Below are 25,223 nucleotides of genomic sequence, written 5' to 3' on the forward strand. Positions count from 1 at the left end.
GGAAAATAATCTATTGTTCCCTTTTTTGTTCCATTTACAATGTAAACAACTTTTCTAAAGGTATAAATTTATAACTGGATTAACAGGACTTGCTGTCTATTTCTAGGCAATTACCACTGGTTGAGAAGATAATGTTGTGTGTAGAATATATTGCATGCAACACGGGAATGGAAATAGAGGAATAAAAATTCAGAGAGGGAATGATCACTTCCAGTTGGAATGCTCAAAGAAAACTTCGTAGAGGAGATAGAATCATGAGTCTTGGAGAGAAGGAAGCATTTCAGTGGAGTTGTTTCAGTGGGTGGAGGTAGTGGAGTGGATATCTCAGTGGGGTGAAGAGAGTGGGGAGATAAAGAGGAAGAATGAACAAAAGCAAAGGGCTTGAAAAAGGTAGATTATTTGAGGGGAATAATAAATAGATAATAGAGATCACGTGGTGAGATTTTTTTTAAAAGTCTTTATTGAATTTGTTACAATATATCTTCTGTTTTTATGTTTTTGGTTTTTTGGCCACGAGGCATATGGGATCTTAGCTCCCCAACCAGGGATCAAACCTGCATCCCCTGCACTGGAAGGTGAGGTCTTAACCACTGGACCGCCAGGGAAGTCCCATGTGATGAGATTAACGATAGACTGGAAAACCAGGTTAGGCTAAATTCTAGAGAAACTTGAATCTAAATTATAGAACTTTTCACTCTATACTGTTGAATAAAATGTAATGACACATTGAGAGTGATTTTCAAGGAAGACCTTGACAAAAGTATGAGGTGATAGAATCTGAACTGAGATAGGAGAAGCTGAATGGAGCAGAAGTAAAAGCTGGGTTATTTTTTTAAAGGAGGAACTGATAGGAGCAGAGATTATATGTGGAGGTGTGAGTAGTAAAGGAAGAAGTTAATAAAACTGTGGTTTTGAATTTGGATGGTTGGGAGAATGGCAGTACCAGGAAATAAAAATCCTTATAGATAAAGGGTGAATACAATTTTGGATACATTGCACGTGAAAAGACCGTAAGACTTCCAAGTGAAGGTATCCAATGGACTTTTGGGTATGTAATCCTGAATAAAGGTGATGATTGGAAACTCCTGGAGTAGATGAGATTCCCAAAGGATGAAAGATGAAGACAGTGTAGTATAATGTCAAGGACAGAAGTTCCAGGACCATAGTTAGGGAATGGAAATAACAGAGACAAACTGTCACAGGTGGACAACCAACCATGGAACCTTCTGGAAGTGGGGAGTAGGGACATCCTTGCCTTATTCCCAGGACTTACCTGTTCCCAAACAGTGGGGAAGAATTCAGCCTTTCATCGTTAAGTGTGATATTAGCTATAGGTTTTTATAGATTCCTTTTATAAGGTTAAGGAAGTACCTTCTGTTGCTAGTTTACTGACAGATTTTGCCATGAATAAATGTTTTAAATGGATTTTCTACATTTTTGAGATGATTGTATGATTTTTTTCCTTTTTAGACTTTGGTATAATGACTTTGGTATAATTTAGACTTTGGTATAATGAATTGCATTGATTGATTTTCTAACGCATGCATTTCTAATGCATGGTCATAATATCTTTATTTCTTTTTTTTTTTAACATCATTGGGTTCTATTTGCTACTACGTATTTTTAAGAAAATTTGCAGTTAGGCCCAGGAGAGATATTGATCTTTTTTGTAGTGTCTTTGATTTTGGTATCAGATTAATGCTGGCATCAAAAAATGAGTTAGGAAGTATTCCCTCCTCTTTTATCTTCTGGAAGTTTGTGAAGAATTGATATTACCTCTTCCTTAAATATTTGGTGAAATTCCAAGTGAAAACACTTTGACTTAGAATTTTCTTTGTAGGAAGATTTTTACCCGTAGGTAGACTATAGGGCTATTCAAAGTATCTGTTTCACTAAGTTTTGCTGGTTTGTGTCCTTCAGGTATTTTGCCCATTTTTCATCTAATTTATTCAAGCTTTTTACATCAAAGTGTACATAAAATTATTAACCTCTTAATGTTTGTAGGATCTATTGTAATATTTCTTGTTCATTTCAATTACATCTATTTGTTTTCTGCTGGTCCCATTTACTCTTTGTTTTATAGTTCTCTTTTCCTGCCTTATTTTGATTGATTTTTTAATGATTCCATTAAGTAATATTATTTAGACTAGAAAGAAGGCAAGATGTGAGCTCTCATGTATCATAACTGAAATTCTCTCATGTATCAATTTTCTGAACATTGAAGACTCAGTGGTTTACATGAGGCAGATGAGCTCAAGGGATTTTCAGTAAGTCCTGAATGAAGTTTCTCCTGCTTTGTCATAGCTAAGTTATCTGAAAAGCCAGAAAAAGGTGGAATAGCTGAAAGGAATTGGTTTTGGTGAGTGGAAATAAAACAAATGGAAAATTGGCAAGCCAGCTGGATATTTTGTGGGACTAAGGTTTTGGAAACATATTTGCAAGACTAGGATAATTATTCTGCTCTTTGAACTGATTACATTTTGTACTGTATTCCTTTTGTTTGCAGAAACTGTGACTACTTGAATCACGTAATGAAATGTGAGCTTGGTGTAAAGGCACAGTTTATCTAAATCCCTTGTTGTCCACACGCGTTGTTATTTCATTTACATACTGAAATCTATGTGATCAAAAGTGGGAAAACCATAGTATCATAGGAATATTTCATTTGAATTGCTTCCACAATTACAGCTGGTTCTCAGGAAAAAATGTTGGACAAACCCTGACTTCAGCAGTAGAAGAAGTAACATTTTATGTGAAAAAAAACTTGATAAGATGATTTTGTAGCCAGAAAGATAGAAACTAACCCGTCCTTTTCCAGCAGTGGTCACTATGATGCAGAACAGTAAAGAAGGATAACCTAGGATCTGACTGCCTAGGTTTCAATACTGGCTTTACCACTTAACCAGCTGTGTGACCCTGGGCAAGATGCTAACCTCTTTGTGCTTCATTTTATCTCATACACTTGATCTGAAGATTAAATGAGTTAATACGTGTAACATGATTAAACTATAGAATGTACACAGTAAGTTGTAGTTGTTACCAGAGTGAAAGAGGTTAGTTAGGCTCTGTGCATTACCGATAATGTGGGGTCTGAATAGTATCTAGATCTGGTACCCTGGGTATCAAATTTACACACACTTGATAGCTAATTTAAAAAGGTTCTAGGAGGGAATTCTCTGGTGGTCCAGCGGTTAGGATTCTGCGCTTCCACTGCAGGGGGCACGGGTATGATCCCTGGTTGGGGAACTAAGATCCCACATGCCGCACGGCCAAAAAGAAGAAAATAGATGCTAGGAATAGAAATGCCAAATACCATCCATTTGAGTATGACAGTTATAGACAATTTAAAGTTCTTCTCTTGTACACTGTATTTTCTCTGTCAAGCATGCAATCGTTTCTTCAAATGTTAATTTTAGTGTTAGAAAAACTAATTATAATTATGTCTCAACATGTTTATTCTAAATCAAGTCTTTGTGATCATCAAAAATAAAATATCCTTATGTACTGAAAAAACAGTATAATTATGGCAAATTTTGTGTCTTCTGTTAGTGATAAAAATTAACAACGTGATTTTTATAACTCTAAACATAGAAAGCTAATGGTAAAAAGCATGGAGAATATTTTCGGGAAAAGCCAAACTCTAATTGCAGAAGAGGGAAGGAGATTGGCATTGAATGGGCTCTAACCATGGTTGGCAGTTTTTTCCTTCATATACTATTTCACTTATTTATCTTTCAAAATCCACAAAATAAGTATGTGTCATCTCAATTTTATTAATGTTAGAACAGAAGTTCAGAGTTTGACTTCAACAATTCATCAAAGACATTTCAGAGTAGAGCTGTGGGTCAGATCCTAGTCGTTTGATCTCAAAGCCCACGCCCTCTCCATTGCATCTGTCTGCCTCCCAGAAGTGGTCTTACACCACTGAGCAAGCTTATTATGAAAATTATAGCTGAACCACCAAAACAAAACGTCCCTAGCTTTTCAATATCTTGTAATTCAACTAGTGTCATTTCTTTCCATATTTTCCCATTGCATTTCATTTTAATAAACATATGCCATTAAAGCTCCTACTATAACAACCTATAATCTCAGGATGGGTCTCCTTGCTTTTACGAGTGCAGAAGGGAAACACCACAAGGTATAACAATGGAAAAGTGCTGACCCTGGCCCTGGTCCTGGTGTTGCCATGAACTAGTTATTTCATTTGGAGCAAGCCATTTCACAGTGTTGAAGTTCTTTTCACTTGCAGAATGAGGAAAAAGTACTCAGCAATTGTGAATATTCATTCATTCCATCTCTTTCAATGCTCTGTGATACTATAAATCCATTACTGCCTTTTCCTGAAGGGCCAGAAGTTCAAAATATGGACCAGTTTCCTAGGGAACTGTCCCTAGTCCCAACTATGGAGTATCCCATACTCCAGCCCCTTGGAAATTCCCAGGACTTAAAAAATGACTATAAATACAGGGTTTTGTAATAAGCAAACTGAGAATTAAAATTTTAAGGTGATATATGTATACTCTTAATCTAAATTATTTTCACCCTGAATTTAGGACATCCTAATTTTTCTTTTTCATATTTTCCACAGGATTATTTTACAAATGCAAATAGAGAATTGAAAAAAGATGTTCAGCAAGATTACCACCTAGAATATGCCATGGAAAATAGTACACACACAATAATTGAATTTACCAGAGAACTGCATACATGTGACATAAATGACAAGAGCATAACGGTAAGGAGTCTATCAGTGAATGCAGGCATGAATAGAGTGTACATTTACAATTGGGAAACACTTTACAGAATAAAAAGAAACAAATATTTTAAAATAACTGTTAACAACAAAGTCACATAGTCTTCTTTGGAATATTTTTGACTTCTCTTTAGAAGCCACAAAAAAATCTAAGGCTATAAATTTCAATGAAGGCAATTTTTGTGTGAATCTAAAATTTTGAAGAGCTGTTTAAAGTGTGTGAGATTTTTACCTATAAAAGGTTTTAGCTTCTTTATAAAGTTTTAAAATAGGTAATAGATAAAGGTTGGAAAAATTGTATTACACAAGAGAGAATTATGATACTGAATATTAGGCTGTAATTCATCTGAATTGTAACTGATTCGTTTTTGTAAATTTCTAAAGTCAAGATGAATAGTAGACTGTTGAAAATTGCCTGTCAACATATTATACAAGATTTCTTATTGTCAGACATCATGCAAAAATTAACATCTTTGTGCATATGCAAATTAGGTATTTAGAGGATCTAAAATTCATGTGGTACTTTGAAGGTTTCCATGAATTTCTTGAATCAATTTCATTTTGTATAGACCAACAAAATTATCGTTTTTATTTGCTAAGTCAAAGCTTTAAAAATGGGAATGTAAAAATCTGAAGCAAATTTGATTAACATTCAGCATAAAGGGTAAAAGAGGAAGAAAAAAAACACATGCAAAGACATGGGCCACTTTTTTATGTACTATACAGTGCAATTATACTTTAATTGGAGTAACAATTATAGTTGTTTGACTTAAGAAAGAATATAGCTTTTAAAATAAATAGCTTTTGTCTTATTATTTATTTTCAGAGTTCTTATTACAAAGATCTGGCAAAGTCATCTTTATCTGTGGGGGCACTGAACTGTTTATACCCCAGCAAACCCTCCCCACTGCCCCGCTGCCCTTTGGGCAATCTCTCATTTACTAAATGGAAACCGATTTCACTTGACAGTGCTTTCCCTAGTTGGGATACCCCAGTCCCTAGGAAATTCCCAAGATTCATAAAATGACCATAGATAGATTCTAGGATAATAAACAAACCTAAAATCAGAAGTTCCTGCTATATTTCCACTTTCTGTAAACTCATACATGTGAGTGGGCTAGTGTCTGGGAAAAATCTATTGTGAAAATAAAAATCCTGACCTGGGAAGTCATTTTAATTTTCATTTTATTTATTTGTTTTCCCTAAAATGTTCCATTGCATAAAAATAGGTTGTAATTTTCCCAAACCCCTGCTGCTTAACAAGAGTATTTGCTTGGTAACTACTAGTTTGCTAGTTTGGAGGTTTAGTGTGACAATGATTTACCGTTGCCGTAAGCATGAAAGCATAACTACTAAATCAGTTGTCCTTCATTCTGTTTTGGAACACATAATCTTGCATGGGGGAGATGATTTCTTCCAAAAAGGAACTCACCTATTTGGATTGTTAATGACTTAATCAGATTTACACAGTTCCTGTGAGAGACCATATTGATAACTCCAAATGTCATTATTCTCTTTTTTGAGCTTCTATATCCTGCTTTGAATAGAGTTCTTTAAACTCAATTCAATGGTAAGGAAAGTGCTCTCATGAGACATAATCATGCCCCTGTCTGATCACCAGGAGAGCACGGTGAGGGTGATCTGGGCCTACCACCACGAAGATGTGGGAGAAGCAGGTCCTAAGTACCACGAATCCAGTCGTGGTACCAAGAGTCTGCGGTTATTGAATCCTGAGAAAACCAATGTGTTGTCTACAGCCGTACCATACTTTGACCTGGTAAATCAGGACGTAAGTATTTTTTCAGGTTTTTATGGTTCTAGGGGTGGGTTTATTGAAAATGCATAATGGTTTTTAAATTATTGTTTTTAATAGAATGTCAAGAGAATGTGACTTTTGTCCACCTCTCCTTTTTTTTTAAGACAGGTCCCCATCCCAAACAAAGGTACAACATATTGGTGCCAAATGTTTAAGATTCCTATGCTCCAGGAAAAGCATCATGTAGTAAAGGTATGTGACTCACTCACAGGCTAAACTTAGTTTGTATGAACAGAGGAGAAATTGTTGTTCTTAAAACAAAAATAATATCAAATTTATAGAAGTGATTTTCAGTTATTTAAAAGTTACCTAGAGAACAAGGAACTGGCTTATCTGACCCACACACTGCCCTAAAAGTCACTGAATTTAGTGAGAAACTTGGATTGTAGCTAGTATTTTGTGTTTTGTCTCCTAATTTTATATGTTTAAAGGTTAAAGTTTTGGGATGCATTTGTACACCTCTGGTTATTTCGTAGGCAACAATTCAACATTTGGAATTGCAAGTTAAAATAATATATTTATGTATCAATAAATTCTATCTGGGAAGTTCACATTCCCCAATATTGTTTGAGAATATCTGCTTCATTGAAAATACTGGATATTGTCATAAAAATAACTGTTACAGTATATTTTTGAAAACAGGAAAACAAGAAAATTGTAGTGAATTTCTACAGAGTTGTAAAACACAGAATGGGGTAATAAATAAAGCCTAATTTGCCTGTGGCATCTAATTCCCTCCCACCTCCTCTAGGGATAGGTCTCCCAAAACTTTTGCGTCTAGTTAGTGACTGAACAAGTATTTTTAAAAATTTACAAGTCCTTGGCTCTGTGCTAGGAATTGTTTGGGCAGTTCCACGGAGGCTGAATATATGTTTCATACTTTCAAAGAACCTACAGTGAGATTGTAGGAGACGTGACCAAGACACAAGAAAGAATAAGATAGAATTAAATAGTGCACACAAAATACATCGCCGACTTTTTGTCCTCCCCCAGACTATGTAATGAAGTAGTGTGGATGTGAGAAAGGGAGAAACTTCTAGATTCTGAAATCTAGAGGGAAATATGAGGGTTCAAATAGCAAGTTGGCTCTTTAACTATGTGGTCTCAGATAAGTCACTCTGGGGTAGCGCTGCAGGCCCCATTTCCTCATCTGTAAAAGAGGGTTATTTGTCCCACTTTTCCTACCAACCTCAAACCATTCTGGCAAAGATGGAAACACTGAGCACATTCTATAAAGTGATTTAAATTTGTTAATTTCTAATGTATTTCTCCAGTGGCACAGATCTATCTGCCTTTTGTTTACAGAATGATTCATAACTACTTAGAGAAAGCAAAAGGGGTAGGTTGAGGAAATGTTTATTGAATTAATAAGTAGTCCTAAATATTTGTAGGATATTTTTACAATCAGAAGACTTACCAACAGTGTGACTGTGGATGAGTCAATTCACCTCCATGCAATGTTAGTTTCTATTTCTTGCATGTGAAAGGGGAATGCAAATTCTATTCTTACATACTTAATACAGTGCGTGAGTCCTTCCCTTAAACCAATGAAAAGTCTTTCTCAGAAAAGAGAATGGTATATTTATACATACTGTGTGTCATACATTACTATGTGTCATTTGCAGTAAATTTAACTGGAACCTGGCTTAAGGGTCAAATGTAAAACTATAGGTTAAGCAAATGTTTCACAAACCAGGTCCTTGATTCATTTTTCAGCAAATGTTAATTGATAGGATGTAAAGTCCTTAACCACTTACATGAATGCATTTTTATTCTTGTTTTTATTAATGCTAATAATTAAGTTGAATGAAATAAAAACAGTTGTCTACACTTAAGGGATGGCAGTATATGTTCTGACCCTCTATGTAGGGTATTTGCTTAGTACCTCATCCAAGAAGTCTTAGCTAGCCTTCCCGTCACAAGCATATCATAGTAAAACTCAGATATGTGTGCATCTATTATCTAAGGGTGTGCTTGGAATTAAGTACTTTCGGGTTCACATTGCTGTCTTCATAGGTATCAAGAGGGATCTCAGTGACTGGAAAGGCTTTGGAGCAGTTTTTTTTGTTTTGTTTTGCTTTGGGTTTTTTTGCAGTGGTTGGAGATCTGTAAGATGACAAAAATTCTTTACCCTGAACAAGAGGGGATTTGAGGGAGGGGCGGCAGGTTGGAGAGCAAGGCTTATACAGACTTTCGTTGTTGCAGGGCAGAGGGTTGGTAGCTAAAATTTTAAATTCTTATTACTCATGAATACCACTTATAGACTAGATTCCTGAGCTTGTTGGTAATCCCTAAAATATTTTAAGTCATTAAGTATTATGAAACATTTAAGTCGCAAATGAGCTCAAATAGGATAATATACAAAAAACAACAAACACAAAAACGAGAGGGCTCTATTGGGAAAATAAATTGAAAATATTTAGGTTGTATAAATTTTGAGATAGTCTTTCAAAAACGGTTTTAATTTGCAGTTTACAATGAAATTTTAATAAATATTTAAAGTAGAATTCATAGATTTCTAATTTACCTTAAGAAGTTATCTAATTTCCATTCTCTTTTCCTTAGCAGAGATGATTTCTAATAATTTAAGAAAAGTGTATCTTCTTTTCATAGAACCAAAGACTCCTATATTTCAAAAATCCATTGGCTAACTGCTTCTCCTTAGTTCCTTATTTTATATCCCACACATTGGCTGCATGAAAAGCCTCAGTCCTTCTCTGATACAAACAAAAAGTGCTTTCTCAGAAAAAGAACATTGCCTTTATATTGTATTATGTTGTGTGTCATTTGCAATGAGTTATTAAGAACATATTGATTACACTAGTATTATGAGAAATCAGTTGTATTCTCTGGACTCTATTTCAAAGCAAATGTTATAATTGAAGTTTAAACATTGATAGTATTGCCTAGTATACATTAGTAGTTGTAATAACTATAAAACTAAGCAGGTAAATAAAATATATTGGTGATTTGATCAATGAATACATTTAATAGAAATGACTAAAATTCAAAATACTAATTACAGGCTTAAATTTTAATCATATAATGATAAAAATGATTTACTACTAAAGTACAAAATAATAAGGTAAATAATTTCTAAAATTATAACAAAGATAAATAATTTTATTCCATAGGAAAGGGTGGGATTATGATATAAATTATTGGTCGTTCCAATTTACTTGTGACTCCAGTTTATTGATTTGTATTTTGATGCTTGCAAAAAATGTCTAAAATTATGACTTGAAAATGTTGATGTTGTCAGATGACAGATATGGAGATTGTGAAAAAGAAAACTCTTGGTAGATTATATTAAAAACCACACTTCTCATATGGAGATCATCTCTGTGAGTCGCTCTTGAGACCCACCCTCCAGCCCATCTCATATTTAAGCATGACCCTATTTGAGCTTTGCCAAATACGTGATATTACCCCAAATTTAAAATTTTTAGAGAAAGTGATTCTTTCCACTCTCTTTAGTCAATATAATAGCATTATCCCAACTTATAGTAATGCTTGGATATACTCTGCTAGAAGCTGGGGCTGTCAGTTGGTTTAACACACTTTTATTTTTCTTGAGGAGCTTTTAGTGTCAGGGGATTTTCCCCATAGATGAACTAAACTTCTAATTCATCTGTTTAAATCTGATGTGTCTTAATCAATTTAATCAATAGTTGTTGATGGCTTATTATGTTAAAGAGGAGGAAAAAGAAAAACAGCCAGGTTGAATCACCATCCTTAGTCATCTCCCCTTAAAAGAGATGACTCCCTAATAGGGAGGCAGTAGGTGGGTTCTAGGCTTTGATGGGCCAGGGTTGAACCCCTTCTTTCTATTAGTCACTGAACAGCAGGAAAGTTATTAATCACGTACAACTCAGTTTTACATGGGAATGATACTTTCCTGATGGGATTGTTTAGACTAAAGATTAAATAGCAGGTTTAAAAAAAATTTTATTAGCACTTAGTACAGTATCTAACACAGAAGAGTCTTAATAAATTCAGCTACTCTTATCAGTCCATTTATTTTCAGTTTTGCTCTCTGAATGACTTTTCACCGAAAACTACTATTTTGTGTGAAGGCCCAGAAAAGGGCAAACATCTTGCTAGAAGGTTGACTATTGCTGAGTTTTAAGAGAGGATTACTTTTACTAGTTGTGTGATCATGGGCAAAGAATTTACTGTCCTGTACTTCAGTTTCCTCATCTGGAAAAATGGGTGTAATAGTTCTCACCTAATAGGGTTGTTATGACCATTAATGAATCAAAGCATTTAATATTTGTAATTTAGAACAGGGCCTGGCACATAGTATTTGTTAAATAAAGTAACTAAATAAATTATGTTGATCACTAGTGATACACAGTTGCTAATCTGTTAAACATCTTGTAGGTTTCTGGGTTTCTGAGGGATTCCAAAACAGCCAACCCTTTCTACACAGTCAGAGTTCCAAATAAAACAGAGATTGTTGCTCATTTCATTTAGGAAGGCCACCTTGAGAACTCTCTGCTCAGGAGAAAGGTGAAGTTGCGTGAAAAAAACACTCATTGTTCTCCTCTTCAGCAATCTACACAAGAAGTGAAATGCTGTGCTTTATACTTGTTACTGGACAGAACATCTTTCTTGCCATGAAATTAGATGCCGCTGTTCTTTTCCATTGCTGGCATTCATAAATCTGAGTGATTTAATTTGGGGAATGTTTCCTAGAATAAGAAAATCTAAGCACAATTGACACTGAATAACCATGAAATGTCCTTGAAGCCAGAGTACTGTATAGCCATGAAATAGTCACTCAAAAATTGATTTTCCTATGCTAGACACACGGCATGAACCTTTGACTTTAGATACTAAATTAAATGAACACTGCCGTCCAGTTTCCCCATTATGTTCATTCCTTCTTCTTTTTGAAATAGAAAGACGCCATCAACTGGAGAAATTTAGCATTAACACATTCTGACACGTCAAGTGTGATAGTGGGTTTCTATTTCTGAAAATGTGTAAGACTTCAGGATTAAATTTAGTAAAACTTGGAAATTCTCAGTGTCAAACTACATGATTTGACAACTATTAGAATGATCTCTTCTCAGTCAGTGTATCTTCCTTTTTTCCCTGAAATGATATTTCAAAATATATTTTCGTTCATGTGATCTTTTGCCCCCTGATGGAAATAGCATTTTGGTTTGTCATCACGATGCATTTTCACAGACTCCATGCTTTAGTTCTCATTCTTTCATTGTGTGTTTCACTTTACTCTGTGGCAGACTAGTAGGTGTTTGTTATTGACTGTTGACTGAACAGTTGTTTGTACTTTCACCCATTTTCAGTCCAACTCTATAGTACTTTTTTGGGTTTCCTGATTTCCCTTTTATCTTTTCCTAATTCAACCATATTTCCTAAAGGCAAACTTTAGCTCTTCAGATAGATCTATTTAGTATGTTGAAAGAAATTAGCTTTCAAAGTATGCTTCACGTTAAAATACTTTCCATTCCTTTTAAATACTTTGCAACACTATATGTGGTTATTAAATTCTTAATACCAATGCATGACCACTGGCACCTGTGGATTTCATCACTGATTGACAAAACAGATGATTTTTGACCTTCTAGAAAAAAATCATGCTGTAAAAACATAAGAATCTTCTTCTTTGGGAATTTGTCATCCAAAATTTGTAAATACCAAAATACCAAAATAATTTTACCCTTATGTCCAAGTATATCTAAGAATATCTGAAATGTTGTACAGCTTTTATCTACCAGAGAAGAGACGAAATTACTTGGGCGTTTACTGTGGCTAAAACTATAACTTTGAACAGAAGAGAAGTTGGTAAGAGCACCGCCCCTAGCAATAATGAGTTGACTCAAATTAGCACATTTAAAAAATTGCTGACTTAGATTGTTCAGTACTGCCAAGTTCTTTCTAGATCCTCGTGGGTTATACTGACTTCACGGAAACATTGGAGATTGTCGAGCTACATGGGTGTTCTTAATAGCCACTTGAAAGTGGAGGTAATTGAATTCACTTTGAAAGCATGTCTTTTCATGGAAGTGATTTATTGCTAACTCTGTCTCTAATTAGCTTTCTGACCCTAGAGAAAGTGCTTAACCTCACCATGATCCTCAAATTCCTTGTCTGTAAGATAAATGGATTGGACCAGATGATTTCAATTGCTGAAAACTAAAAGTGAAATCTGTGCTGGGGTTTGGATGCCCTGTGGTGTGACTTCCTGATACACTTCATTCTCACTATCCCTGGGCATGCCAGGGTGACAGTGCTTAGGACCCCACTGCCTCCCTTAAAGTTAAAAGCCCTCCTTCTTGAAGTTAAAAGTCTCCTTCAGTCCCTCGGTCATAGGCTCTCTTAGCATACATTCTGAGGCTTAGGTTTCCATCTGTAAATGGGGATAATAATAGTACTCGTCTCAAATGGTAACTGTCGTTATCAAATGAGATAATATCTGTAGAGTTCTTATATGTTTGGCATATATTAGATAGCTCAATAAGTACTAGCTATATTCCCAATTTACATTGGTTTTCAGGTACCTCTAAATCTTGGATATAATCCAAATAAAATAACTCTAAATAAACAAACAACTAAATAACTCTAAATCTTGGGAATAATGTCCTTTTAAAATAAGGATAGAATCAAGAGTGCCAGGGTGAGGAAGGCTTATAGGTTGGCACAGCGTACAGGATGGACTCTAGAGACAGGTAGGGGTTGTGTTCTAATTCTGCTTTTCATTAGCTGGATGACCCTGGGCAAACTAAACTCTCAGTGTGCATCTTCCCTTGTGAGGTAGGGAAAACAATTTCCAGTGAAGATGAACTGGTTACAAGTGAAGACACCTGTTGCATGATTGGCTCATAATTGCTTGTTTTCTTCTCTTGATGGGAATTATAGAGATGGATGACTATAAATTCATCTAGTATTTTCTCATACTTAAAGTCAGGACCGCACTGAAACCACGGTAGGCAGTAAGTCTCTATTTTATTTTGACAAAAAGATTCCCTGGGAATTAGATTTCATAGCTTGTTTCCATTATTCTAAACCGAAGGAAATTTAAGCTAATTTCCTCCTGTTCTGGCTAAGTAAGGATAAAAACCAGCTGGTGACTAACCTCTGGGAAATATTCTTTCACATTCTTAGGTCACCCATTAGCCTTCCACTCTATGGCCTTAAGTAATCTTCAGCCGACATTAAAAGATAGTTATTCTTCTATGTTGCTCTTCTACCACCCAACTCTGCCCCCAGTCTAGTACATCTATTTTTTTTAAGTAGTTCAAAAGGTTGGATGACAAAATTGAAAAGCATTAGCCCATCTGTTGATAATTATTGGCTATAAAAATTGGTAAATAATTAACAGCACTTCTATTGAAAGAGTACTAAGATGTTTAGGTTGGATTCTAGATGTTGATGGCACTATAGGATTAAGAAGTATGGTAATATTAAGATATGAATGACTTTTACTTACATAAAGGTAAGTATGTAAGCAAAATACTTACCTATGTTTTTGCTACTTTAAATACATTATCTTGTTGAATTTTTCACAGCGTCCCTTGAGGTAAGTTGAATTACCACCACTTTCCAGATGAACGCAGTGAGGCATGGCAGGCATAAGTAACTTGCTTAACATTGCACAAATTCTGTGAAGCAGAGCCAAGATTGAACACAGATCTTCATAGCAAAACTAGTGGATCTTTCTCTCTACAATACTACTAGCCCAGGACTTAGGATTTTTCTAGGTGATATATATCAAGGAAACATAATGTGAATAAGTTACTCAGTACCCAGGCTACTTTTATGTCCTATAGCATCAGTGCATAGACAGAGGGCTACATGAGCAGATCCCACTGGAACCTTCCAGAAATATCAGTATAAAGATCCTGGGAACTGACTTAGACCTGGTTGGATGGCATTTGAGTACACAGAGGCCTACTATTTTCACTCTTGGGCATTGGAAATGCTCACGAACAAGAGATGACACCTATAAAGTTTCATTTGTGATTTAGGAAGTCATTTAAATACAATTCGATTTAGGCTGATTAGGTGAAAGATTATGCATATGGATACAAAAGGGCACGGAACATTAGATCTCAGAGATGATGTTAGGGAGACAGGAACTTCAGTGGAAAGAAGGTAGCTTGCTAATCTGATTGGGCATGTCTTGTAGCATAAGGATCATTGGAAACAAGCCCGTAGCCTTCTCTATAAGCTGAGTTACAGTCCTCTTTGGAGTTAAGTGAAAATAATGGCAATGACCTATTTTATTGCCCTTCACTGGCAATGTGAGAAAAAATACTAACATTTCCATTTGGAAGTTAAATGTATGGCAAAGTGCCTAGAGAAAAGTACCCTAAAAACGAGAAGAGCCATGTTGTTGGAGAGAGGTCTTGAAGTGTTGATATCTCCGAGTGGCCTAAGAACCAGACTGAGTGTGTGTTCTAATCCTGCGGTAACCATTGGTCGGCTGATCATTCATGTGGCTGCACCACAGTGCTTCTCAAGAGATTGAATTCATGTTAAAAACACAGTTCAAAGACTATAAATCTGTATAACCAAGAGGTTGTTCTAAGTGATCTTTAACCCTTAAAATTCTAAGACTTTAGTGAAATATTGAAATTGAAAAAAACTGGAAATGTATAAAATAAATCGACACATTCATACAATATATAAAATAAACTGTAATAAAAAGTTATACTAAAAATTATAAAAGGAATGAAGATAATTTGTGTGTGTGTGTGTGTGTGTGTGTGTGTGTGTGTTCTCATGGGATATAACATGCCAATTTTATTTTAATGTCTATTTTCAAGGTAAAAAATTCTATACTTTTCAAAACAGGATGACATCCATTATTTCCTTTTTAATGCAACACTGAAATTTCTTATAGTTTTTATGAACGGAGCTTTTAGTAATTAGTAGAGAAAAGTATATATGTGGTAGAAACTTAGTTTAAATAAATCAGTTATTTACTATTCAAGTTTATAAGGCTGCACGGTTGTGTTCTTTAAAATATCAAGCCTCTCAGTGCATTTAAAAATGAATGTATTTCTACATCAAAAATTCAGATTATACCTAAGAGTTTAAAAATATATCTATTTTATGAAGAAGAATATTACATTCACAGATCAAAAAAGTTATGGCTGAGTCTTGCTTCATTGAATAATTATATCTTTCTTGACTCCTAACCTAGGGTACACATTAGAACCATGTGGATAGAATCTTTAGGATGAAGTCCAGGCCCTTATGTTAGTGGTAGTTGTTGCTGTCATTTGGAAAAGTTCCTTAAGTGATCTTGATATGAACTCTGTGGTTGAGAATCACTGTTTTATATATATTAAAATTTCCCAGGAGACCATACTTAAATTATATTTTATAGTACCTAGTAAAATGCTCTTCATGTTGCATAGCATCGGTGCATATTTTCATAGTAATACACTGTCTTATTCAACAAATGTTGTAAAAATTGAACACACGTCAAACATCTACTTTTGAAACGCACTGTTCGTTGTCTGCACATGAAGATTGGAGCAATTTATGGTTTTGAGATAGTTTATTCCTGATGCAGTGCACATTTTTTGTGGAAGTGGAGAGGCGAAAACACCAGCTGTTTCCTGGAGCCACAGCTGACATTCATTATAAAATTTCAACATGAACTAATTCAGATATATGGGATACTTCTACGAAGGAAAAAAGACTTATGTTCTAGGGAAATGTACACCTTGAAGTTAACTCTATACATTAATGCTTATAATGTAACGGATCCATTTTAGAAACTGTATACGGAAGACCACCTTCCTGACTTTTGAATGCATTCCATTACCAACAAAGAGACATCTTTTCATCACTGAAATCCCACTGAATTGCTCTATGTGGAATCTTAAATATTGATTAATGGTCAGACCATGTAAATAACTGTTGTTGAGTACATAAGAGCTAGAGCCTTTCAGCCTTTTAGCTTGGCGTGAGAAGTCCTGAGGATGTAGGAGAGCCACTTTGTGATATGTTTCAGAAATCAGACGTGTACTTAATACACAATATGCTTAACCAGCTGGAAATATACCTTCATACTATCCTCTAAATCGCAAAGAAGAATCAATGAGTGTCTAATGAGTGTCCACTTCAGAAAATTCTATGTCTTTTGTCAGATACAAGGCAATATAAGACATAACCTTTCACCCCAATGACCTTCCAATCTAGATGGGGAGAAGAGATGCACACACGCATAACAGAGAAACTGCAGAGCCGGCAAGCGAACATGGTGTCAAACTACAAAGTACAGGCAGCTGAGGCAAAAAGAAGGGAGAGAGCAGTAAAGTTTTGGGCACAGTCCCATGCTGTATGGAAAGAATCACTTGGGGGAAAGTACAACCAGATGGATCTTAGGTAAGGATCCAGGTGTGGTGAGGATGACCAGGAGGCAACCTCCCTGTTTATGTGCTTCTGCGCCAACATAAAACGAGATGAAAGACAACATTTACTGAGAACACTGTACATTCTGTGAGTCATCAATCCTCATAAAAAAACTCTAGGAAAGTAGGTAGTAGTATTATCCTCATTTTAGGAAACTGAAGCCTAGAGAAGTTACATAACTTACTCATGGCTGATAATTCACCTGTTCATATACTTTTCCCTGAGGAAGAAATGTCTCAAAGAATCCTTGATGCTCCGGCCAACATCTGCCTGTGCTAGAGCTAACCAGCAGCGGCTGGCTGAACTTTAAATTCATAGTCATGTCAGATCAGAATGCAGAATCCCTGCAGTTACTTGTTGTCAGGGTAACTGCATTTTTTGATCAGAGAATGCCTTGGGCATACTACGCCAAAGCCCCTAGTGTCAAATATTGAAAGGGACTGTAGACTGTGGCCTTCACTACCTAAATGGGGTCACTGATTTTATCTTGAATGATACCATTGTGTAGTTTTATCCCCAGTCATGAACTTATAGTTTTACTTAATGTTAGAACTCTGGCAAGTTGCATCATACACTCTAAAATAGAAACCAAGGCTACCTCTTAATTGCATACATATGCATATAACCCTTTAATTCTTTAAAGAAAAGCTGCAGACAGTTCCTCAGAAGAGAGTGATGGCCTTTCCAGTTCTTATGGAAGTGAGAGGTCTTCCCCTAGAGCTCCAGTCACTGTAGGGTGACTTGACTATTGAGTTTGTTGGACATCCATTCGCATTGTCACCATCAGGTCGAGTTCTCTCAGTAGTTTACAAGTATGTAATGTGTGAGGGGCTTCTTTATACCAAGAGGTTTGATATCACTTAGGCTGTTCATTTCGTTGAATCATGGACCTAGAAGATCTCAAGAGATAGTTTATATTTATTGCCTGAGCTTTGAAAAAATATTTCTTTAAAACCACCCTCCAAAGATGAATGTTTCTCATAATTATTAAAATATTCCATAGACTTTCCAAATTTATCTTTATTAATGAAATTGGATATTTTCTCCATAATAGCCGATTTTAACTTCATGACTTCAAGGCAAATTAGTCCTTTTGAATGGAAACTGAACACAGTTTCATCACAGCAGTAAATACCATGGTCTGTTATTGAATATGCCCCTCTTACCTTTTATGATCTTGGTATCAGTATATACCCATCTGCAAAATGGAAGTAATAATTCCTGTCTTCTCAAGATTACTCTGAAAGTGCTTTAAGAATATTGAGTTTTCAAAAACAAATGTTTGTTGATTGTTCTTTAGGTACCAGGCACTGTGCTTTACTTACTACTTATGTCATTTTGCAGATGAGGAAACTGAGGCTCAGAAAAATTAAATGACTTTCCGAATGTCACAGAGGATTTAATATTATAAAACATATTCCTATAGTCTAGCAGTGGGAGCTTACCCAATTTATTGAACTTATATGAACCTAAGTATCGAGGACCTTGTTTTCATGGTCACTTAGAGCTGGTTTCAAATCCTGGCTCTCCCATTTGCCACTTGTGTGACCTTGGGTAACTTAAACATCTCTGGATGTCACTTTCCTCATTGGCAAAATGGAGACACTACCTATTCACAGATTAATTATTTGAAAATGCTTGTAGAGCATCTGCTCTAAAGGCATATGATATACTTATATTTTACTCTGACACTTTAAACCTTCTGTTTGCTTTTGTCATCATTTATTTCATGGTTGCAGAAAATGAAGTCTCATGAAAAACAAAACTGCCTTCCTCATCCAATTAATTAATTGAAACTGTGATTCAAATTTAGGTCATAAATCCCAAATTGCTGTTATTTATTTGTGTCTTCAGTATATGAAATACAAAACAATTTTAAGGTAAAAAATATACCCAAGAGTTATATCCCTTTCTACTCGGTCATCTTTTAATAATCTCTAATGAAAGAATTTTTAGAGCTTTTGGAAAAGCTCTAAATTACTTAAATGTAACTATCCAGTAATTTAGAGCAGTTGTGAAACTCACTTTGATTTCATTGACTTTTCTGAGACATTAAAAAGAGGGAAACATTGAAATATATTTATATCCAACTGGATTTCATATGGTATATTAGCTCTTTATAATTTGCCGTTCACTCTTTCTACTATCTTTGCTTTTTGTTTCTATATTCACTTTTTAGATAAAGCTTGGTTCCTCTAAGAACTAGCCTGCCAAACGTATCTTATTTGTTATGTAAGGCAAGCTCTCATTGCAAGAAGTTGTAGGATTCACAACTGAATTAGATTTACAAGGTTAGAGAACTAAGTTCTTTTTTTAAATGATAAACAGGAAATGTCAGTACTCTGAGTAATATTTTCCACTCATATAGCAAATAATTCCAATGGAGTTTTGGGTTGGTCACTTTATTTCAAAGTGTATTTGTTCCAAGTGCTAAAAGATATTTTAAAGACTACTTTATTTCTTCTTCAGCTTGAATTAATAATCATATGAAATTTGTATATGATATGATGTCCTCCTGGCTGGCCTTTAACAATCTTGAAAAGAGATCACAACTGTTGAAATTTTATCCCTCATTAGTTGAAAGATTAAGGAGTTTGTTCTGTGCACTGTTTCTCAAGAGAATGCTTTAGTTTTCTTTTTTGGGGTCTATTTTGTATAATGTTTGTGTCTACCTGTGCTGATTGGATATAAAATTTGAAAACTGCATTTAATGAAGTGACTAGATGTTCTTATTTTTAATTTAAATACTGGGAGTTTTTTAAAAAAGTATTTTCTAACGTGTGTACATATTTCATTTGCAATGTAATGAAAACTTGTTACAACAAGAAAAAAGTGAACTGTATAAAAGAAACAATAGCGGTGTCCCCCTTCTTGCAAATTCCACTTCTCTGGGGTAACCAATGTTAACAGACTTATTTGTTAATTTCTGTAACTTTATGCTCAAGGAAAAAATTACAGAATTATATACGGTTTTATTGAGTTAATATCCCTTCTTTTTTGAAACATAAGTAGGATCACTATACATATATATATATATATATTACTTTGAAATTTTCTTTTTCAAATTACCACCCTTAATCACTGCAGGTCAAACTATAATAATACATACACTTTAATATTTATATAATTAAGTTCCCTATTACGTATAAACCACAATTCTTGCAGCAATCCACAATTGATGTGCATTCAAGGTGATTAAAATTTTTTTTGCTGCTATGAACAGTGCTTCAATAAATATTCTTGTAAGTATATGCTTATGTATTAGTGATTTCATTTCTATAGGATAGATTCATAAATGAATGAGTTTGTATATTAAATAGTTTATAGATTAAATAGTTATAGATTTTAACTACTTTATAGATTAGTTTATAGATTAAATAAATGAGTTTATAGATGCATAAACTTTAACCTGGAGTAAAGGTTATCTGCATTACAAATTTTAATTTTTTCATTAGATTACTTTCTAAAGTTTTCACACTAGCAATGTGCCGATATTTCCTCATTCCCTCTCAAGTACTGAATATATTTCAGTCTTTTAAGTTCATTGCCTACTAATGGATGAAAACTAGTATTTATGAGTGCTTTAACTTGCTTTTTTCAGTGAGAGACTGATGCTCTTTTTATTTATATTACCTCTTTGGTGAATTTGCTGTTCAATTCCTTACTGATTCCTTTTTAAAAAATCCTTTTAATGAATTAGATATATAAAAGTGTACAAACACTAGTATATGACTCACTGGATTTTCAGAAGGTGAACTGACTCATGGAATCAGAGTCAAGATCCAGAAATCAGAACATGACCACTCCCCTGGAAGTGGCCCTTGAGATCCCTTCCAGGTACTGTTTCTCTCCAGACATAACCACTATTCTGACTTCAGTCATTGTTTATTAACTTTGCCTGTTTTGAACTTCATGCAGAGAGAATCAGATATTCAGACTCTTTTGTGTCTGCCTTCTTTTCCTCAACATGCTGTGTGAGTAGCCACACTTTTGCGTGTAGAAAATCATGTGTTCATTTTCATCTTTGTGTGATACAGCGTTTGTCTGTACATTCCAGATTTTTTATTTGTTTGTCTCAGTAAGCTATTGCTGTGTCCCAAACCACCCCGAAATTCAAAGGCTTTAAATAAATACACATTTATTATGGTTTACAGATCAGCTGGCAGGTGTTCTTCTGTTTATTGCTTTGCTTACTCATAAGTCTGTAACCAGCTTGGGTTGTGTAGGCGGTTCTTTAATGGTGGCTGGGCTGTCACATGTGGTTGGGAGTCAGCTCTTTGTAGGCTGGTCTAGGCGTCCTCAGCTGGGAAGTGGGCTCTCCTTTATAGTAGCATGTTCTCCAGACGTCTAGATTGAGCTTGTTCAAAGATGGTGGCAATGTTCCAAACAAGAAGGTAGAAACTATAAGGCCATTTGATGTCTGCCCTTGGGATTGGCATACCATTACTCTTGCCCCAAGAATACAGTTTCAACCTAGATACAGGACAGTTTTTCAAAGTGTGCAATGGTTCTAGCTGCTTTGTATCCTTGTAAATACTTGATATTACCAGTGCTTTCCATTTTTAGCCATTCTAGAGGGAGTATAGCGGTGTTGTATGGTGTGATTTTTAACAGGTTTGCTGAGGTATAATTGATGTCCAGTGTCTTGAGACACTGCTCAACATCGTTACTCATTAAGGAAGTGCAAATTAAAACCACACTGGGATTAGCTATCACATATAAAGCTACTATGAACACTCTTTTACAAGTCTTCGTATGGACATATGTTTTTATTACTCTTGGATACATATCTAGTAGTGGAATAGCTGGACTACATGGTGTGTATGTTTAATTATTTAGGAAGTAGCCAAATAGCTTTTCAAGATAGTGGTACCATTTTATATTCCCATCAGCAGTGTATTAGAATTCCAGTTACTTCACATCTTGCCAACCCTTTAATTTTAAGCTATTCATATAGATGTGTGATAGAAAACTGATAAACAACAGAAATTTATTTCTCATAGCTCTGGAGGCTAGGAAATCCAAGATCAAGGTGCCAGTAATGTGGGTTTCATTCCCAGACTTCTTCTTTTCGCTTGTAGGCAGCTGCCATCTCACTGTGTGCCCATATACCTCTTCTTTGTGCAAGCACAGGAAGAAAGAAAGAGAGAAAGCAAACTCTCTGGTGTTTCTTCTTATAAGCCTTTAATTCCAATATGAGGGTCCTACTTTGATTTCAAACATACATACATATAAATTTACCTTTGAGAAATTTCCCTTAATTTCTTACCGAGCTTATCAGTACATTTGAAGGTATGTTTAAGTTTTGAGAATCCAGAAGTTTTCCAACTGAGGGGTGTTTAAAACAGCTAGCTATCCTACTGAAAGCTCAAGCTGTGATGGATACATTTCAGTTTTGCCAGATTCGGGATTGAGGAGGCTGGAATGCCATGACCACAGGCGCAGAGAACAGATCTTCCTAGTAATGTTTGAGGGTCTTGTGACATGATCCTATGGGGCATGGGTAGGAGGTTGAAAAGTGAGTTTCTCTTGAGGCAAAGCGGAACTATTGCATTCTGACTAGAGGAATGGCATGATTTGTTGTTGAGATTTTAGAATACAGAAGATTAGAGGTAGGAGTTTAGCCTCTAATCTAGGACAAGTATACGTGAGAGGAAAAGACAGCCTCCACTGGGAGTGGCTTGGGAAATAAGGAGAGAATACACACAAGTGTTGTTGTAGGGGTGGAAGTTGAAACACTTGGCAGCTCACTTGATATTAGGGGTTAAGACTTTAATAAAAATCCAAAGGAAGAGATGGTTCATGGGGAAGAGAAGATGACGAGTTCTTTCTTGGAACCATTATCAAAACTCGATTTATCAGATCATTTTTAGGTTTCGCCTTTCAACTGCCAAGAAAGGAGATTGGCCACATTTCTGAAACTGCACATTTCTCTCGTAATATGAATACCTATGAAGGTTGTGAATAATGACGTTTAGACTGAGTGTGGCTTTTATCTGATTGAGAAGAATATGGAATAAATCACCCATGCTTTTTATGTTTCTCTCATAAATAGAACCATTTTTTGTGTAATTACTATAACAGCAGACCTAAGAATATTTAAGCTCTGATAAAAAGTATTGATTGCAAAGGTTATTTGAGATTTAATTTAAAGAAGATGGAGACCATGTTTAGGAAAAAGAAGATCAGACCTCTTAAGACTAATGACCCGTGAGTTATTCCTTGAGACTCTGAATGCCTGAGTTTGCCCTTCAGGTCACCATTGAGTGCCTGGTGAGAAGACAGAAATGTGCTGGATTTAGTGGGGGCAAAGAAGAGCAACAAAGTAAAAAGGACAATATGCTAATTAATTCTGGGTGGTTGCTATTATAAACGATGTTATTTTCTATAGGTATAAACTTTTTAAAATCAGAAACAAACAAATAACTTAAGAGATTAATGCGATACTTGCTTTGCTTTCCAGAATCCTACATCTAGAGGAGAAGACTTATTTATTCAAATAGCTAGAAGGCAGCAGGAGACTGAAGGGCTTTGAAAAGGTGAATTCAGTGTGATCCTGTTTATTAAGCTAAGCAAAGGCTTCGTGGAGGAGGGGTTATCCATCTAGAGTGGAGGTTCACCCACAGAAGAGCAGTGTTAACTCAGCCGTAGCCTGAGTGAGACACTCTTCGTTTTGTTGTTTTCCCCTTTTCATGGAATTGCCCTATAAATGAGGACTTCTTTTTATGGAGGCCTCATGTTTAAACATGTAGAGAATAAGAAAGAAACAAAGAGGGGAGCCAGAATTATAAAAGCCATTCGCTGGTATTTGTTTAATTTTCCTGAAATGTAAAGACTATACGTACGTATTTCTTTTAATCTTTAAAAAAATTTTTTATTTAAAAATTAAAAAAAAATTTTTGGACCGCATGGCATGCGGGATCTTAGTTCCCTGACCAGGGATGGAACCCGTGCCCCTGCAGTGGAAGCACGGAGTCTCAACCACTGGACCTCCAGGGAAGTCCCCATATGTATTTCTTAATTGTAGTAATGGCTAGTCACAAATTCTGTGAGATCACCTTCTTTTTTATTATTTTTATCATCCCTTTTCCAACCAGAGGGCAAAGTTCCATAAATAAAATCAAATGACTCTTTGAAACAGTACTGTAGTGTTAAAGTACAAAATTCTTTCTGAGCCTTATTCCAATTCTTTTTCTAACCATAGCTCCCCCTTCAGATCCCCACTGCAGTCTGTGTGGATAAGAAAGGGAGACAAGAACTGTCCCGCAGAGAATGGGACTTAAGCTAGTCAGCCCCGGGTGCAAATTCAAGCCTGCTACTCAGCAGCTCTGTGAGTTTGTTCCATTGACTTAACTGTGCCTCAATTTCCTTGTCTATAAAATGAGGCAATAATACCTGTCTCTGGATGGTATGAAGATGAAATGAAATTAAATGTGGTAGTATGTGTAATGTGCTTGGTACACATAAATACAATTGATAGCTATTACTGATGCTATGGCACCTATATATTTCCTATGGGATGCATCTTTTTACCTAACCTTAGAAGTTAAGCCCCAGGACAGTTGTGCCATGCTCATCCTTAGACCTTCAGTTCTGGGTACAGTTCCTGACAATGGTGCTTAGTGAATGCTTGTTGGATGAATGACTCAAATCTAAATTCAAGTCAGTGATGGTGAATTATAAACAATGTTCAGTAAAGTATCTCTTATCCCTGAAACAAGTGAACTTTGAATGTGTGGCACTGTGGATTATGTATCTAATTTCTGGGCTGAACTGAACAGTTCTGCTCTGTTACTTGTAGACACTTCATAGAAAGGGCCAAAATTCAATGAAGTGAATTATGATTTGGAAACCTGCATTTACTACCAGCTCTAAAGCGACATTATTTCGTATCTTAGAGAAAAATACTTAACATCAGTTTCTCCTACTTTCATTACAGGATAAAAACATAGACTATGCCTTAAACTTAAATTTAATTTAAATTTAAAGGGTAGTGAATTCTACACCACTGGATAAAAGCCAACATAGAATTCTGCATGAGGCAGTGTTATTCATTTGTATTGCTTACAATTACATCTAATCTTTAAACTATGCGTGAAGGAATAAAAAATGCCATATAATGATTATTTCCGTACTCCTAGAGGAAAAAAAAAAGTTAGCCCATCTATTAAATTTCTCCAGGAAAAACAATCCTTAAATTATGATGAATCAGTGCTAAAATAATACACTTTACTTAAATGTGCCAAAATTATT

The 25,223-nt window shown here is 35.3% G+C and overlaps 1 protein-coding gene across 1 annotated transcript in view; it reads left to right on the plus strand.

The window, feature by feature from the left end:
* MOXD1 (monooxygenase DBH like 1) overlaps positions 1-25,223 on the plus strand; it is an 80,808-nt gene that overhangs the window by 19,009 nt on the left and 36,576 nt on the right. Inside the window, 3 exon segments of the mRNA XM_032651896.1 lie at positions 4,592-4,738; positions 6,378-6,545; positions 6,681-6,764. Coding sequence (XP_032507787.1) covers positions 4,592-4,738; positions 6,378-6,545; positions 6,681-6,764 — 399 coding nt within the window.

The sequence above is a fragment of the Phocoena sinus genome, chromosome 12 (genome assembly GCF_008692025.1).
Source record: "Phocoena sinus isolate mPhoSin1 chromosome 12, mPhoSin1.pri, whole genome shotgun sequence".
NCBI lineage: Eukaryota > Metazoa > Chordata > Mammalia > Artiodactyla > Phocoenidae > Phocoena > Phocoena sinus.